A 17007-nucleotide genomic window follows, 5' to 3' on the forward strand; every position below is an offset into this window, starting at 1 on the left:
AACCAACAAATGAGTCATTTTGAAGAAAAGTGCACAGTGCTATTTTCTTCAAGCTTTGTCGTCAGTAGCACTATGGCCTCGGGGGTCTGCCTGAGCACAGCCACTTTCACTGATTGTTGAAATGACATGTGCAAACAATAGTGTGCACTTCTGTCTTTCATGGCAAATATTAAATTCATAAGGAAAGTTATAAAAGCTCTGGCTGTTTTACCTGGGGGTCTGAGCTCTGCCTGAGAAGTGTGCTGAATACATTTTGTCAAATAAAAAGCAGACGCTATCTTAGGATATGTGAAACTTCCTGGGGAAGGGCTTAACACTAAACACCTGTGGGCATGGAATTCTGACTCACAAAAGATGACAATTTTTCCACCTCTCACGTGGTTGTATACACATGCACGTACAAACCTCCGGTACATGTTTTTCATGGGCTGCTGTAATGACTCTGGCTTTCCAGCCCCAATCATAGAAAACAGAGGCAGATGTTGCTAAAGTTTTGATGGAAGCCTTAAAAAGCTAATTTTTGTCATCTTTGGAACAAATATGTGAAGCCCTGTATTAGTTTCCTATCGCTGCTTAAAACAACACGAGTTTATTATCTTAGCTTCCGTGGGTCAGAAGTCCAGTAATGATTTGCCTGGATCATATCCTCAGGATCTCAAAAGGCGAATCAAGGTGTTGGCTAAGCTGCATTTCTTCCAGGAGGCTTGACTAGGACAAGATCCACCTCTAGGCCCCCCACCCTAGGTTTTTGGCAATCCTTCCCTTGCAACTGAATGACTGAGGCCCCTGTTTTCTTGCTAGCTGTCAGCCAGTGACTGCTCCCAGTTGCTCTCAAGCCACCCACAGCTCCCTACCGTGTGGCCCCTTCCACAGGCTCTCTCGCACTTATTAGGAAGTTCCCAGTCCCTTCTAAGGGCTCACCTGACCCCCTAAGGGTCATCTCCACACCTGAGAGTGAATTGACTTAGACCTTAACTCCACTTGCAAATACCTTCACAGCAGCACCTAGATTAAGTGTTTGTTTACAAAACTGGGAGGAGATAACTGTCCACCAGGAGATGGACATCTTGGAGTACCATCTTAGAATTCTGTCCACCATAAGCCCTTACAAGCTGCTTCCCTCCTGGCAAGAGTATTGTATGTTGAACGCTTTTGCAGCATCCATCTTTGTTCTCTCAGTTTTATAATCTGCTTTTTTTTTTAGCAAATACTATTGAGCCCATAATTATGTGTCATTTCAGATTTTGGTAAAATGATGACAAAGCTGTTATTTGTGAGGACTTACTACATGCCAGACACAATGTACATTCCCTCATTTAGCCACTACCACTACTGTGTGCAGAAGATGCAGTCAGTATCGTGAGCTCCATGTGACAAAACTGAGCCAGGCACTGTTAAGTGATGTGCCTGCCCAATGTCCAAAGCAGCAGAGCTAGGATGTATGTGCAAATCCACGTCACTTTTCCTTCAGAGCCCTCCTTCCTATTTCCATCAGTTGTTGTCTTGAATATTGTGGTTTTGAAAAGGTTCCAGAATGTCCTCCATAGCTCCAATGATTATCATTCATCTATGCTTTCTTCAGTCAAATTTGCCATGGAATAACAGAAAATGTCACATATGTCAAGTCCTCCCTAAAAACAAAGGACGCTCCTAACAGTCAAATATCAAAGAGACACAAGGGTGTCAGAGCAGTTTAGAGCCCGACTTTTGGTAAGGATAGTTCAGTATCTTAGCTGCTGGCATTTTAATGTGCTTGGTTTGTGGATCCTGTGATATACTTTGGTGCCTGGTTTCATGCTGAATATTGATTAATAAGCTTCATCAGGAAAAAAATAACTCACCAATTCGGCCCTGGAGAGCAACTTCAGGTCTTCTTTCGAGAGCAGCTAACCTGTGTCAGCAGGAATCAAAATAGAAAAGGGACCCATCCGTGGAAAACAAATGTCCCCTGACTTGAAACAGCACTACGCTGGTGACGCTGTATCTTCATTGTGAACAGTGGACTGACCTGTGCTGCACAGAGGAGGGAAATAAATGGTTATAACAGGAAAGGTGACATTGACAATACCCTCTTCTGAAAGGCTTTTGCTTTTTGACAAAAGAAGGGCAAACATGGCATTGATTTATGTTTTAATTGTAAGCTGAGTCTCATAAACTATTAAAACTACATAGAGTGCTCTGAAGGCCACAGGTTTGGGAAGAAGTGCCAGTAGAGTGAGATGATCTTGCCTAGAACTTTCTTCTTTTCTAGCTCCCCCTCCATTTGTCCTGACATGGATATGAACTTCAGGCCTACAATTCCCTTAAGAGTTGAAATTTTGTTATGTTCCCACTTCTCTGTTCTGATGGAGTGAACTCTTCATCTTCCAAAATCTGAGCTCCAGGGCAGATGGGGGGAGACCTGAGGATGTGACAGACTAAACCAACAGGGCAGCGTTGGCAGAAGCCAGCGGGCAGTTCCCCACAGCCGCCCGCCCCTTTACTCTTGCACCCAGAACCAGATGACATTTCCTGGCCTCCTCTGCGGTCAGGTGAGGCTCAGTGACTGGGTTCTGCTCAGTGGAAGTGGACTGATGGGATGTGTACCATTTCCAGGCTAGGTGCATAAAATCTTAGCATGCAGCCCTGTATTCTCCTTCTCTCATTGGCCAGTTGCCCAGAGTGACTGAAAGGATACAAATTAAACAGGTCAGAATGTGTTTAGGTGGGATCCTTGAATGGCTAAACAGAATAGAAGCCCCTCTTCATCCCTGCCATTCACTGGAAATCATGTGAACCAGAAATAAGCTTCCCGTGTATTAAGCCATCGAGCATCAGGGATCTTTCTGTAAAAGCAGTCAGCATTACTTTATCTAAAACAGCAGCCTGGAATCTAAAAATTGAAACTAAGACAAAAGTAGTTCTAAGTAAGGAAAAGGGCTGGTTACTTGAGCATGAAAAGTCTGTTTCCATATATTACTTTGTTGTGTAGGTCAGACTGAAAAAAATAAAAGTCAAAGACTCCTATCTACTGTAATAGAAACTCTGATGAAATGAGTTTTGAAGTGAATACTGGAAGAAGCCTACATTGCTGCAAATGGATGAAGACAGTCTGTTAAAAAATTATTGTGGATAAATTAAGAGATGCAAAGAAAGCATTTCTTTGAACCTAACCATGAGCAGAATACAATGACATCCAATCTTTGTAGTCTCTCATGCCAATAACAATTAATCTATAATTCTAATATTAAATTTATGAGGATTATTATCTTATTGTTACTAATACTTTAGGATAATGTTAAAAACAAATGCAGGTTAATGTTCTGGAAAGAGACTTTGCTTACTGTGTTCTTAATATTTCAGTTGTCTACTGGGGCTAATTTACTATGAGTAGTAAATTTAGAGAGAAAATTTTAGAAAAACAGATTAAGTCATACAAGAGTAACATTTTCTTATGTGGGTGTCCTTTGATTGGAAATAATTATCATAAATATCCGGTCTCAGCCCTAGTTTACCTAGTGTGGTATTTGATGTTTAATTGTTTTCTCTTATATCTGTGTCTCTGAGATGTCCTATATTAAAAGATTGTGAGTAATAAGAGGACTCACTTTATTTAGAGTTAAATCTATAATTTCTATTAATACCAAAATTAAAATAAAATTTCCTCCTCATCTTTCATATCCATTCTCATTATAAACAATTTATAATCTTGAGAACTGTTCTTTGCTTCATTTAATCTATTTAAATTTTAAAATGCAATTTATTTATTAGCTCCCATGTAGACTTTCAAACCAGGAGGAAATGTAACTGGCATTCGGGTCTGACAGAATTTTCCTCAGTTAATTGGGAAATTGGCATTTGGGTTTAAAAATTAGATTCTCCTTATTTAAGTACCCGTGAGGCTCTTCCTAAGATGTGACCATTCAGGACCCACTGGCCGAATCCACTTTTCTAATCTGCAGTGGGGTTACACCGGCTTTTGGTGACACTCCAAGACACCGCCACCCTGTGAGATTCTGAAATTTCTAACTCCTGCCTGAAAATTACCATGTACATTCTCGTTATTTACAATGACCACCGGTGCAACTCTGTTCCAAACCTGACCTGCCTTTGTTGGGGAATTTCTGAATCGTAGCCTCTCCTTGTACCTGTGCCCTCATAGAGCTACATGTGTTTTTACATTTCTCTCTTTTTCTTTGTGTTAGGGGAGTACACCATAGAAACTAAATGGAAGGAAGATAATTTTGGACTGGAATGTCCTCTCAAATCCAGCCTACAGAGTATATTTCACATTTGTTTTTAAGTTCTTGTTTTCCTCTACGTGCTTTTCTTTGGAGAGTTTCTGAGCTTCCATATTCAGAAGAGCCATGAGGAGCCAAAGAAAATCCATTATTCAAACTCTTCCTCAGCGAAGTATAGAATTTGACCTTGCTTCTCAGTTATTAACCTGAAAGTTTGTTTCTTTCTTTTTTTGCTTTAAATTTGTTTTTTTTAATGTATTATTTCCTTTACCAGAATATGCTTAGTAGTTAGTTTACCAACTGGTTTCAATGAAAAATATTTTTGAAGTGTCGTTGACATGTATGTTAGATGTACAACATAGTGATTCAACACTTAGATACACTACAAAGTGATCACCACCATAAATCTAACTACCCTTTGTCACCATTCAAAGTTGTTACAGTGTTGTTAACTGTGTTAGCTATGTTGTACGTTACATCCCATCTTATTTACTTTAAATCTGGAGGTTTGTACCTTTCCATTCCCTACTCTTTTTTCCTCATATCCAAACTTCCCTCCGCTCTGGAAGCACCAGATTGTTCCCTGTATCTCTGGGTCCGTTTCTGCTTTGTTTGTTTTGTTTTGTTTTATCTTTTAGATTCCACATGTAAGGAAATCATGTGGTATTTATCTTTCTATCTGACTTATTTTACTTAGCATACTACTCTCTCTTTATCCACCCATGTTGTCACAAATGGAAAAGTTTCCTTCTTTTTTATGCCTGAGTAATATCCCATTTCAAAAAAACCCATATATTTTTATTCATTCATCTATCAACAGACACTTAGGTTGCTTCCTTATCTTGGCTATTGAAAATAATGCTTCAGTGAACATAGGGTACATACATCTTTTCAATTTAGTGCTTTCATTTTCTTCAGACAAATATTAGAAGTGGAATTGCTAGATAGTATGATAGTTCTATTTTTAATTTTTTTAGGAACCTCCATACTGTTTTCCATACTGGCTGCACCAGTTTACATTCCCACCAACAGTGCATGGGGGTTCCTTTTCTCCACGTCCTCACCAACACTTGTTATTTCTTGTCTTTTTGATACTAGCCGTTCTGACTGGTGGGAGGTAATATCTCCTATGGTTTTGATTTACGTTTCCCTGATGATTAGTGATGCTGAGCATCTTTTCATGTGTCTGTTGGCCATCTGCATGTTTTCTTTGAAGAAATGTTTATTCAGGTACTCTACCTGTTTTTAAATTGGATTGTTCATTTGTTTTTCGGTATTGAGTTGTGTGAGTTCTCTATATATTTTGGATATTAACCTTTATCACTTATATCATTTGCAAATATCTTCTTCCATTCAGTAGACTGCCTTTTCATTTTGTTGATGTTTCCCTTCTCTGTGCAAAAGTTTTTTAGTTTGATGTAGCCCCATGTGTTTGTTTTGCTTTTGTTGCCCTGAGGAGACAGATACAAAAAAATATTGCTCAGACTGATGTCCAAGAGCTTACTGCCATAGTTTTATGGTTTCCACTCTTATATTTAAATCCTTAATCCATTTTGAGTTTATTTTTGTGTATGATGTAAGAAAGTGGTCCGGTTTCATTATTTTGCATGTAGATGTCCCCTTTTCCTAACACCATATATGGAAGAGATTGTCTTTTCCCCATTGTTTATTTTTGCTACCTATATTGAAGATAAGTTGACCATATAAGCATGTGTTTATTTCTGAGCTCTCTCTTATGTTGCATTGATCTGTGTCTGTTTTTGTGCCAGTACTATACTGTTTTGATTACTATAGGTTTGTAGTATAGTTTGAAATTAGGGAATATGATACCTCCAGCTCTGTTCTTTTTTCTCAAGATTACTTTGACTATTTGGGGTCTTCTGTGGTTCCATACAAGTTTTAGGATTATTTGTTCTAGTTCTATGAAAAGGGCCATTGGTATTTTGATAACAGTTGCATTGAATCTGTAGATTGCTTTGAGTAATATGGACATTTTAACAATACTAATTCTTCTAATTCATGAGCATGGGATAGCTTTCCATTTGCATTATTGTGGAAGTTGCTGAATGATCTCTATATGTCTTCTTTTTTCAGCCTTTTCCCAATGTATTATTGGTCATCACTAATTATTTTCTATGAATATATTAATCCATATAAGTATCTCTGAGCAATTTCTTCCCCAAAATAAAACAGGACTGTCAGGATTGATTTAAATGATAGAGAATGGAAAATGCAGATGTGAGGTTAAGATACAGAGAGGATACATTAGGGAAGTCTTACCCATATGTAAGTAGAGTAATACAAGAATAGAAAGAAAGAGAATGAGACAGAAACAATATTTAAACAGATAATGGCTAAGAATTTTCCAGAAAAAGTAGATACCAGACTACAGATTCTAGAAGTGTAGCAAATTTCAAGCAGGATACGCAGATAAACCCATAACTAGACATATTATAGTGAACCTGCTCTACAAACAAACACAAGGGGAAAATCTTAAAAACAGCCTGAGAAAATAGATTACCATCAAGGAAGCAGACTTTATACTTTTAGATTAAATAAGAGGCTTATAGCATGAGTCACTGAGATTTGACATCTTTATCAAATTTTCAGCTTACTTTGGAAACTGGTTGTGCTATTGAGGTTTTCTTCTGAAGCTGAATTTGAGGGACTGTTAAGCAAAAGAAGATTAAATTTATTCTATTTAGCTCCATGGGAGTGGACCAAATACCAGTGTATTGAGGGTACAAAAAAAATCTATGTAGCATAAGCAAGAGATATCTAACTGCTAAATTGTTAAAACCTGGGGCAGGTTGTCTTAGATGAGAAATGAGATCTCTAATATTAAAGGGTTTAACTAAAAGGCAGATACATAATTCATGATCAAACATTTATTAAGCACCTACCATGTACAAGGCATAATTATAGATTCTAGGTATATATCAATGAATATCCAGTAAGAACATAAAACATAGACATGCCTTCTATGGAGAGCTTATATCCTAGTGCAGGGAGACAGACAGCAAGGTAAATAAGTCAATCATGTGCTATGTTAGAAGATGATAAGTGCTAAGAGGAAAAACTGAATAAGACAAAGGGGATCAGGGGTACCAGGGGAAGGTTTGCAATTTAAAATATGATGCTCAGAGTAGGCTACATTGAGAGGTATTGTTTGGCCAGTTTGAGAGGAAAGAGAGTGAGCTGTGAGGATCCAGCAGTTAAAGGGAACAGATAGGAATCACTTCCGGCTCTATAATTTAGTCGTTATCATATATTTCAAAGTAAGTTTGGAATCTTACCAAGTGAAATTCTATTGATTATTATAAAATAGTAGAAATAAAGATGAACTTCCTATATTGTTTTTATTAATGAAAGCTATTCATCCTCATTATAACATCATAGAAAATTTGCACTTGAAAACCATTTATTCTAAACATTCAAATTCCAGGAAGGATGTTGTACTTTCTGTTGGTGTCTCCAAATTTAGAGATGAGAGCATATAGTTAGTATAAGCTTATTAGAGAACTAGACTGTCATCTTGAGAAGGAGATGTGAAGAATCTTCACAGAGCATTCAGAAGTAGAATTGTAAGTTTATTTTTCAGAATCAGAATGCTTCTCTAAAAAAAGAAAAGCCTACAAACACCTAGATGCTTTGATTCAAAAAAGTCATGTTTGTTTCTGATGTTGAGTTCTGCAGTGCCAGCCATTTGAAGTATAGAGGGCTTTGACATGTGTAGAATGAAAAGCCAAGAATATCTTCCCTGTTAACCTGTAGTTTTGTGTTGCAGGCACACAAAAAGTCCCTTTGGACAATTGAACCCAGTGAAGGCATGGTTGCCCCGGATACTGATGTTCAACTGACACTGACCGCCAACCTGAATGACATACTGACATTCAAAGACACAGTCATTTTGGACATTGAAAATAGTAACACCTACCGGATTCCTGTCCAGGCTTCAGGAATTGGTTCCACCATTGTTTCAGATAAGCCCTTTGCTCCAGAACTCAATTTGGGGGCACATTTTAGGTAGGGAAATATCATGGACCAAGTGTTATAGAAATCACCTATATTGCCTAAGTTGAGCATCACCTCTACTTTGGAAAATTATTTTTTAAGTAAATAGAACTAATCCCCATATTCCCATCTTTACTTTTTCCCCCTCTCGATAGGTACATCAGCCACAAGAAGACATTTCCTGGCCGTAGCTTGGCTTCATTCTCTAAGTGTGTCCCTCTACACGGAAGAGTTAGTTCATAGGAAGTGCATTCTTTTCTCAAACTTACAGTAGCTTCTCTGTGACAGATTTAAAATCACAACCATGATTTCTCCTCTTTGATTCCAATCCACTGCTAATCCCTGTCCATGAATGCAGAAAATCGGATTCATCTTAGTGGTAACCTAAGTAGAGTATAACTAGGAAGATAAAAATTTATTGCCAATGCATATGATCAGGTATTTCAGGGCCAGGAATTTTTTGGTATTATGTCCTCTGCTTACTTCTGCACCATAGCACCAACAATTGAGGTGATTGCAACTGGTTTCACCTGAAGAGCTAGAGAGTCTAAGTATTTAAATGAAAGGTGGTATAGGATAGACACCTCTGAGCAGAATGATGGAAATGTGACTCTAAGATTGTTTGAGGTTGGATGCTAACAGTGAAGGCTATGCATGGGTATTTATTCATGGTTCCTCAGAAGAGTCACCTGGCTGTCACTAGTCAACTCTTGGGGACCAGTTGAATTTGGCCTGTCCATTGCAATACTGTGAACGGACCTCAAAGGCACGCTCCTGCCTTCTAGTCTAACAGGTCCTGAAATTAAGATGTGATAAACTGTGCTAAGAGAAGATGTGCCTGACAAAAATCAGTCAGGAGCCCTCCCCACAAGCCCATCCACACTTGCTTGTTTCTCTTCCATCTACAAAACATGGCACTTGATTGAAAATACCGTAAGCCAATAGGAATGAAGTAATAGGCAAGTCAGATAGTTGAATTGCATATATTGTTAAAGAAGTATCCAATTATAGTTTTTCTGTCAACTAAATATAAAAATTCTCCTCTCTGCCTGTCTATTGGCTATAAGCTAGGGCATTTTGTAATGCATACTGTGCTTCTATTTCCAAATTTCTTTGTTAAATGCACTTGAATATAATTATAGAAAACAATACACTGCAAACCAGACTTAATTACATGTTCCCCATATCAAATAGCCCAAAGGATATTCTAATGCTTGCCTGGAATTGGAAGGTTAGCTAATAGTTTTCTATGAAATATAGAAGCAAACTGTAGCTTTTAGGTGCCAATTTCTCCTCTGTCTAAATCCTATCATTATTCCCTTTGACATAAATCACGATGCCAATAATCTCCAGAAGAACCATCAAAAGCAAGTGTAGGTGTACTGCAGCCCACTGGCTGTTTATACAAAGTTTTATTGGCCCACAACCATGCCCTTTGGGGTACATATATTTACTGTGGCTTCTTTCACACTACAATGCAGAGTTGAATAGTTGTGATAGACCATATGGCCCAAAAGTTCTAAAATATTTATTATTCAGCCCTTTACATAAAAACTTTGCCAACTTTTTGGGCATAAGGGTCTAAAGAAATACCCATATGCCACTTCTTATGATTGCATATTTTGGGGCAGCTTCCTTAAAATGTCAGGGTTTCTGTTTCTTCAGTATATCATGGGAATAAGTATACTTATTACTGGTTTTCTGTGATGATTGAAAGATATACTGTGAATAAGTGACAGAAACCCTGTCTAGTTTATGAACAGTTTATATTGCTCATTATTTCCCCCCAATGCCTACTCTTGGCCAATGAATCATACTACTAAGTACAGAATCCAATAAGCATGTCCTGTGAGCACATATTTAGGTAGAAATGGTTACACCTGACAACTGGCAAATTCTTATTATTTATCTGATGCTTCAGCTTACTTATTAGATATGATGTCATTTCCTAATGAGGGACAGGGTGATGAAATCTTAAAGCCTAATGAAATTTAAAACATAAAAAAACAGTTCTGAGATGAGTTTCCTCCCTGGAAAATCCTAAACAAAAACCCATTTGAACCACCTCCAAGATCTTAGAAATCCCAGTGTTTATCAAAGAGTAAAACAATCAGGAAGTCCTTAATAAATATTTGTGGAATAGAAGAATGAATGAACAAATGAATGAATGCATGAGATAGCTGTATCCTATAAAACACACTAGTCTGAGGAAAATGACCAGTTCAGCTGGTGTCCCAGTCCATTATAGTCCCCTTGACCTCTAGTAAAGCTTAGAGGATATGTGTCATTTCTCTTTGAACTTCCCTTCAAATGGAGCCCACCACAAGACATTTCACTCAGTCAGTAGAAATGTACTCAACACAATTTGAAATGTATTTCTCCTCTAGTAGGTATTTTGTTTTCCTTTCACTCCTCAGAGCCATTTCTTGTAAGTTAGAGTGGTTTTCACATGAACTGTGAGTGTGTATCCTGGGGTATGCTTGACCTTCTGGGAAAGAGTGGGGCCTGGTGGAGCTGCTTTCCCACAGCCCCGTCCCTGGTGATGACAACTCCAGGACCAAACCCAGGTGCCTGACTCAAGTCTGTGGACCCTGAAAGTAGATGCTGCCTTGTCCTGTTACTGTGGTAACTCCTGGTAGTACTGCGATTTAGCTGTCCTAATTTTTTTTTATGTCTATTTCATTGCTCACTTTTTAAATATTTGCAGAGTAGTAAATCCCAAGGGTAAGAAGCTGAGCAGAGCATCCCAAAGTTGAGTCCCCTCCATCCCTGTCTCCTCTTTTTCAGCCTGGACACCTATTATTACCCCTTCAAGTTGACCAACAAGGGACGTCGAGTCCAACAGTTGTTCTGGATGAATGAAAATTTTCATCCCGAGGACAAGCTGAGCAAGAAAGGACTGGCTAAGAACAGACCTGCTAAGAACCAGCCCCAGCCCCAGGGCTCCCAGGGCTCCCAGGGCCCGGTGTTCCAGCTCCACCCCTTCAAGATGGAAATTCACCCGGGCCAGACCATCGCTGTAATACTCGAAGGCTATTCTGCTACTCCCAGGGTAAGAGGACAGCACATTTAGAAGCTGTCTTTCTATTAAATAAATCTTAGCTTTACCTATTTCTTAAGTGAGTCCCTTGACATTTATTTGTAGAAAGGATGCGGTTTCTTAAGGATTTTGTACAGCACTGAGTTACCATGGCAGCACCCACTGCCTTCAAGGTTCAGCCCTGCTCAGTTTTCTGTTTGTTTCTAATGCTACTGTGAACTCAACCTTAAAATGCTATTTGAGGCAGGTTCCCCCTCCAGGGTCGACAGTGACCAACCAGCAACACCCTGGTACAGGGACATCCAGCATTCAGCCAAGGCTAAGCCTCCTATTAACGCCTACCAGTATTCATTTCATATTTATTCAGAAAGGATGTTTTTATAGACACTCTCAGCTGCCTCTTCTACACAGGTATCAGGCCATCCTTGGCTCCTTCTCTCTCCGCCTGACAACACAGCAGCACATTTATAGTCATCGTCTTTCTGTGTATCAATAAAAAGGCTGGGTTTATATTCAGCAACTCTGATGTTCCGATCTTATTTCCATTTTTTATATTTAAATTATCACCATTCTGCTTAAAACATTTAAACAGATCCAAACCATTTGTCTGTTTATTCCTGCTCCCTCTTGGAGATCGGAAACCATCAAAAACCTGCAGGAAACTTCCAAAAGCATTTATGAGCCTCTTCTACCTCCTAAGTGCAGACTTTGTGAATGAGAAATGATGCTTACTTGAGCTCCTGCTGGTATCATTAAATTAGGAAGTGAAACTGAACTTTCTCTTCATGAAATAGGAAACAAGAAATTTGTCTCCCAGAAGAGAAGAGGGGGAAGCTGACCCATTTCTTAGTTTCTCTAGGCTCACAGATCACACGTTATCTCACTTACATTGTTCCTCACAGAGCATTTTCAGGTAAAACACATCCTTAGTGCAAAAAAATCAAAGAAAGCTTATTTCCCATTATAGGTATAAATGTGTTCTTTCTCTTTGTTGTTAAGGGATTCAGCCAACTTTCATTGAGTATGCACCACATGACTAACACTGGTAGGCACTAAAGATGCGAAGATGAATAGAAAGCAGCCCCTCATCTCAGGGCACTGACAGCCGGGTGCACATACGCAATGTTATTATCAAGAGTCGACCATGTTTTTAAAGGCATTAACTGAGCTGCTGGGGTTCTAAATTCAGTTTAAGCTTTACGAAAAGCTTCCCTGAATGTTCTTACATATCATGCTACATAACTGAGAAGAGACTTACATTCATTAACATCTGAAACCTGAGCACTCCTCAAAACAAGCTATTCATAGTATAACTTCACTTTGGGTCCTTTCTACTTTATAGAAATGTCATCCCCTTAGGTCCAAGAAATATTTGTTTCTATGGTATGATTTTTAAATATTCAGGTATAGAAGGCAAAATTTTTCCAGCCACAGTTTATGACTGGCTTGGTAAGAAATCATCTACATACCATTTAACTGTAAGCCCATGAAGGGCTTTATCTGCCTTGTCCATCACTGTTTTGTACATCCAGTTCCTAAGTCCTAATGCATAATGCTAATACTATATTAGTATTAAACATAATACTATATATATATATATGATAATATAGCTGAAGAAAAAATATATATATATATAAATTTAAATTGATTGCATCCTTACAAGCAGTCAAAAACAAGCCCGTGATTTATCCAGGCATGTTTAACCCATAAGATTTTAATTGCATGGCAAAGAGTGATCCCTGAAATACACTATTTGGAAAAGCGTCCTCTTCCCTGATGTCCCCAGGCTAGTTGTTCAGAATCAGTTTTCTAATTGCTGAAAATTAAGTTTTTTGAGCCATGGCTGTTCCGAAAAGGCTGGTGTCTCTCGTCTACAGATAGTCAAAGAAAGGCTGGTGTGCCACGCCATCATCGGGGCACAAAAGAGAAAAAGCCTGGTGCTAACTGTGAATATCATCTGTGAGTTTATAGCACCACTAATCCAGCTCTCCACCAAGCAGCTTGTATACCGACTGGAGAAGGTCAGTGGCTGTACTGGGAAGGGCTGGGTGTTCAGACTAGGGCTTGGGATGTCCACATTTTCATTTTGGAAGCTCAATTAATGAGAAGCCTGTTACACCCACACCCCCACCAATGTTTTTAAGCTTCAGAAGCCAATATACACTCAACCAAAAAATCTGAATCTAGGCCTAAATTCCTTTGAAATGTAAATTGCTATAGAAATTCTACTTCCATCATTCCTGATGTATAAGACAAAAGTAAAGGGTATTCCAGTGCACTGAAAATGCATTTTAGTCAATCATTTTGCTCTAACTAGGTAAAATAAACATCTCAGTATAGAAAGGGAGAAGAAGGGTAGAGGGAGAAGAAGTATAGAAAGGGTAGAATCACTGATAATTATACTAATCCAAAAAATAGCTACCACTTATTAATTGGTATGTGTAGGCATCAAGCCATGTTCATTGCATGTATTTTCCCAGTTGTTAAGCTACTATATAGATTCCCTAACACTACTTGAGATGATAAACTTAAACTATTTGACCCACACTCTTTAATTTCTGTAGTTATAACATCTACTCCTTTATATGGACATTAAGGGCAAGCCACAAATGGAGGTGGCAGAGGACAGGGGAGAGATGGGAGTGACTGCTGCTTAGGGCAGGGGATTGGGATGGTGATAAGGTAGGGGAGACACCACAGTAGGATTTTACCTACTCCGCAGCAGACTTCCTTCATAGAATTATTTAGCATTCGAAACAGGTATGTATGGAATTCCTCTTCTAAGTCGAGAACTGTCTTGATGCTGCAAATCTGGTGAAACAGCCAGACATAGTCAAAGCTGAGAGACCCACTGAGGTTACAGACTGTAAGCAAACTCTCAAAATTTAGTTGTTTAAAGCATGATTCTAAACAGTGATGTGAAGAAGAGGTATAAAGTGCTGTCAGAGCATCTCTCAGGAGACATGGCCTCATTTGTAAATGTGGTCATAGATGGCCCCCTTGAGCATGTGCCTTGAGTTGAGCCTTGAAGGAAAAATGGAAGTTAGTCTGGTGATAAGGGAGGGGAGCAAACTCTAGGCAGAGGGACCAGCACAGGCAAAGAGCCAAGTTAGGAAAGAGCTTGCACAGAATTGAAAGGCCATCTCAGATAGAATATGCCACGAATGACATGAGGCCCACCTAGAGAAGTGGGCAGGGGCCAGATGAGCAATCGGGACGCCTGTTCTGGCCTCTGAGCTTTGTTCTGGGTGGCTATTGAAGGGCTTCAGGGAGGGAGGGGAGTGACATGATCAGACTTACTCCCTCAAACAGTCACGTTGGCTGCCAAGTGGAATATTTATTAAGGCCTACCACATGCCAGGCGCTGTGTCAAGTGCTAGAGATACAACAGTGAGAATGAATGATTAGCCTCACAGTCAACTGGGAAGACCAAGCACTGAGTAAGCCCAGGACATACAGAGTCAAAGCTAAGTCCTGACGTGGTGTCCAGTCATACGACCAGTCTGGGTGTGCACGTGCTGAACCAGTCACGAGGGAATCAACCAGGACTCCTTTCATCACCTGAAGGCCTGCAGGAGAACCATCAAGACCACTCATTCTAGAAGGGGGCTCCATCATATTTTGTTCTTATTAAATATCTACTGAGCACCACCATGGATAAGGTATTCTGCTGGGAGACAAATAAGGGAGCTTATAGTCAAGTAGGGGAGGTGAGATGTTCAAGTTCACTTCAAATCACAAATAATTTTTGAGCAATTACAGTGTATTATGCAGCAAAGAAACAGCAAAACCCTAGCTTAACAGGCCAGTGGGGAAAGTAGACATTGAATAAGTAGAGTAAGGGTCTCGGTTCCAGGCTGCTGAACCGGCTGTGACAGCTCCAGGGACATGTAAGACCACGCACTGCAAGAGTTCCTGCTACAGTTATTAAGCTTGCATTGCTCTCTTTTAAATTCTTCCTTTTTCAAGTAATCTGGAAAAATATTTACTGGCGGCATCTGCACCGAATTTGGTAGCATTATATTTTCTCTAAATGTAGCTATTTGGAAAAAATTCAGTGAATATTTATTAAATACCTGATCTGTGCAAGACATTAGTATATGTTAAATATGCAACTTAATTTCTTATTCAGTTTTTTTTCCTGAGCCCATAAACACTGATAAACATGTGTGGGTAGTGTTCCTTTTCTTCTCTTTATATCCTTAAGCCTTGTTACTATTTTTTTAAAGCAGATTTTAGTTTAAATGTCTATTGTTTGAGTTTATCACTAAAATAAAACAGCAAATATTTGTATTATGGCAATGACTTTTTTTTTAAGGTGCAGGAATATTTAATTTGGGGATAAAAACATTGTTCTCTATGATATTTAAAAGGGGCTTTTTACAACAGTGTTTTGAATTTCCGCAAAGAGAATTTAGCTTTGCAAATGACTTCTCAACTTTGCCTGTGGTGTGAAAGTCAGCTCACATCTACTTTAAGCACATGGGCTGGGCACATAAAGTTCTTCAGCAGGCATCAAAGAACATTTGTTCCTCTTATTACTCCTGAGAAGAGGCAATAAATAAGGAAGGAGGTGGTTTGGAGAGCAAATGGTTATTGGCAAGAATCCTATGAAAGATCCAGTAGATGTTAAAATGGAAGGGATGTTAGTGTCAGGGTTATTAACCAGACATCTACTTACAGTCTTGATTGTCTTATCCATCATACCTGGTGCACGAGTAAGTAAATATAGCCCATTATTATATTATTAATGGGAGAGATCTATATATTTTGGAAGACTCTTCATTTTCTAGGACTGCTACAACAAATTACAATATTATCACACATTTGGTGGCTTATCACAACAGAAGTTAGTTTTCTTACAGTTCAGGAAGCCAGAAGTCCCAAATCAAGGTGTGAACAGGATTGGTTCCTTCTAGAAGCTCCAAGGGTGGACCTATCCCATGCTTCTCTACTAACTTCTGGTAGCTGTTGGCAATGTTTATTGCGCCTTGACTTGTAGATCCGTGACTCCATTCCCTTCTTCTTCAGTTGCCTTCTCCTTTGTGTTTGTCTTCTTTTCTTATTATAAAAATATTTGTTATTGGTTATAAGGCCCACCCAATAATCTAGGATGATCTCATTTCAACATCATCAACGTAATTACATCTGAAAGTACCTTTTTCCAAATAGAGTCACATTCACGGGTTTCAATGGACATATCTTTTGGAGAGTCACTATTCAACCTACTGTAGGCTCAAAAAATGTGTTAAAATCATGTCCGAATTTCTTAGCAAACTAGATCTAAAATTGTTATGTGAATGCAAATAACTTGGATCTCTTATTCAAAATTAAGTCTCTGGGCCATTTCCCAGAGATCTGATTGAGTAACTGTAGGCACAGGTATGTGCATGTTCAGGAAGCACCATGAATGTGTCTGATGTAAATAAATATGGCAATGACTTTTTGAGTTAAAAAGTGAATTAAGTCGAAACTCCCTGTTGATTTGTTTTTACCCTTCTTTCTTTCCCACCAAATACCACAATTTGAAATCTGTCCAACTACTGTATTTTTCATTATTCATTTCCTTCTCACATTTAAGCCGTATCAGGGACAATGAAGAAATGCAGCTTTATTACCAGCATGTGCAAGAGACCTGTTAGGTGTCAGCATTCAGATTTAGTTACATAACACCAATTATCTATTCTGTCTCCTTGTTTTTGGCTTAAGGCAGTGGATTCGACTGATTTAGTG

The 17007-nt window shown here is 38.8% G+C and overlaps 1 protein-coding gene across 1 annotated transcript in view; it reads left to right on the forward strand.

Moving 5' to 3' along the window:
• The window catches only part of HYDIN (HYDIN axonemal central pair apparatus protein), a 361576-nt gene that overhangs the window by 191410 nt on the left and 153159 nt on the right, over positions 1-17007 (forward strand). The window contains exons 21-23 of the mRNA XM_073225416.1: positions 8008-8246; positions 11022-11286; positions 13152-13295. Of these exons, the coding sequence (XP_073081517.1) occupies positions 8008-8246; positions 11022-11286; positions 13152-13295 (648 nt within the window). The remainder of the gene's footprint in view (positions 1-8007; positions 8247-11021; positions 11287-13151; positions 13296-17007) is intronic.

The sequence above is a fragment of the Manis javanica genome, chromosome 17, assembly GCF_040802235.1.
Source record: "Manis javanica isolate MJ-LG chromosome 17, MJ_LKY, whole genome shotgun sequence".
In the NCBI taxonomy this organism is placed as follows: Eukaryota; Metazoa; Chordata; class Mammalia; order Pholidota; family Manidae; genus Manis; species Manis javanica.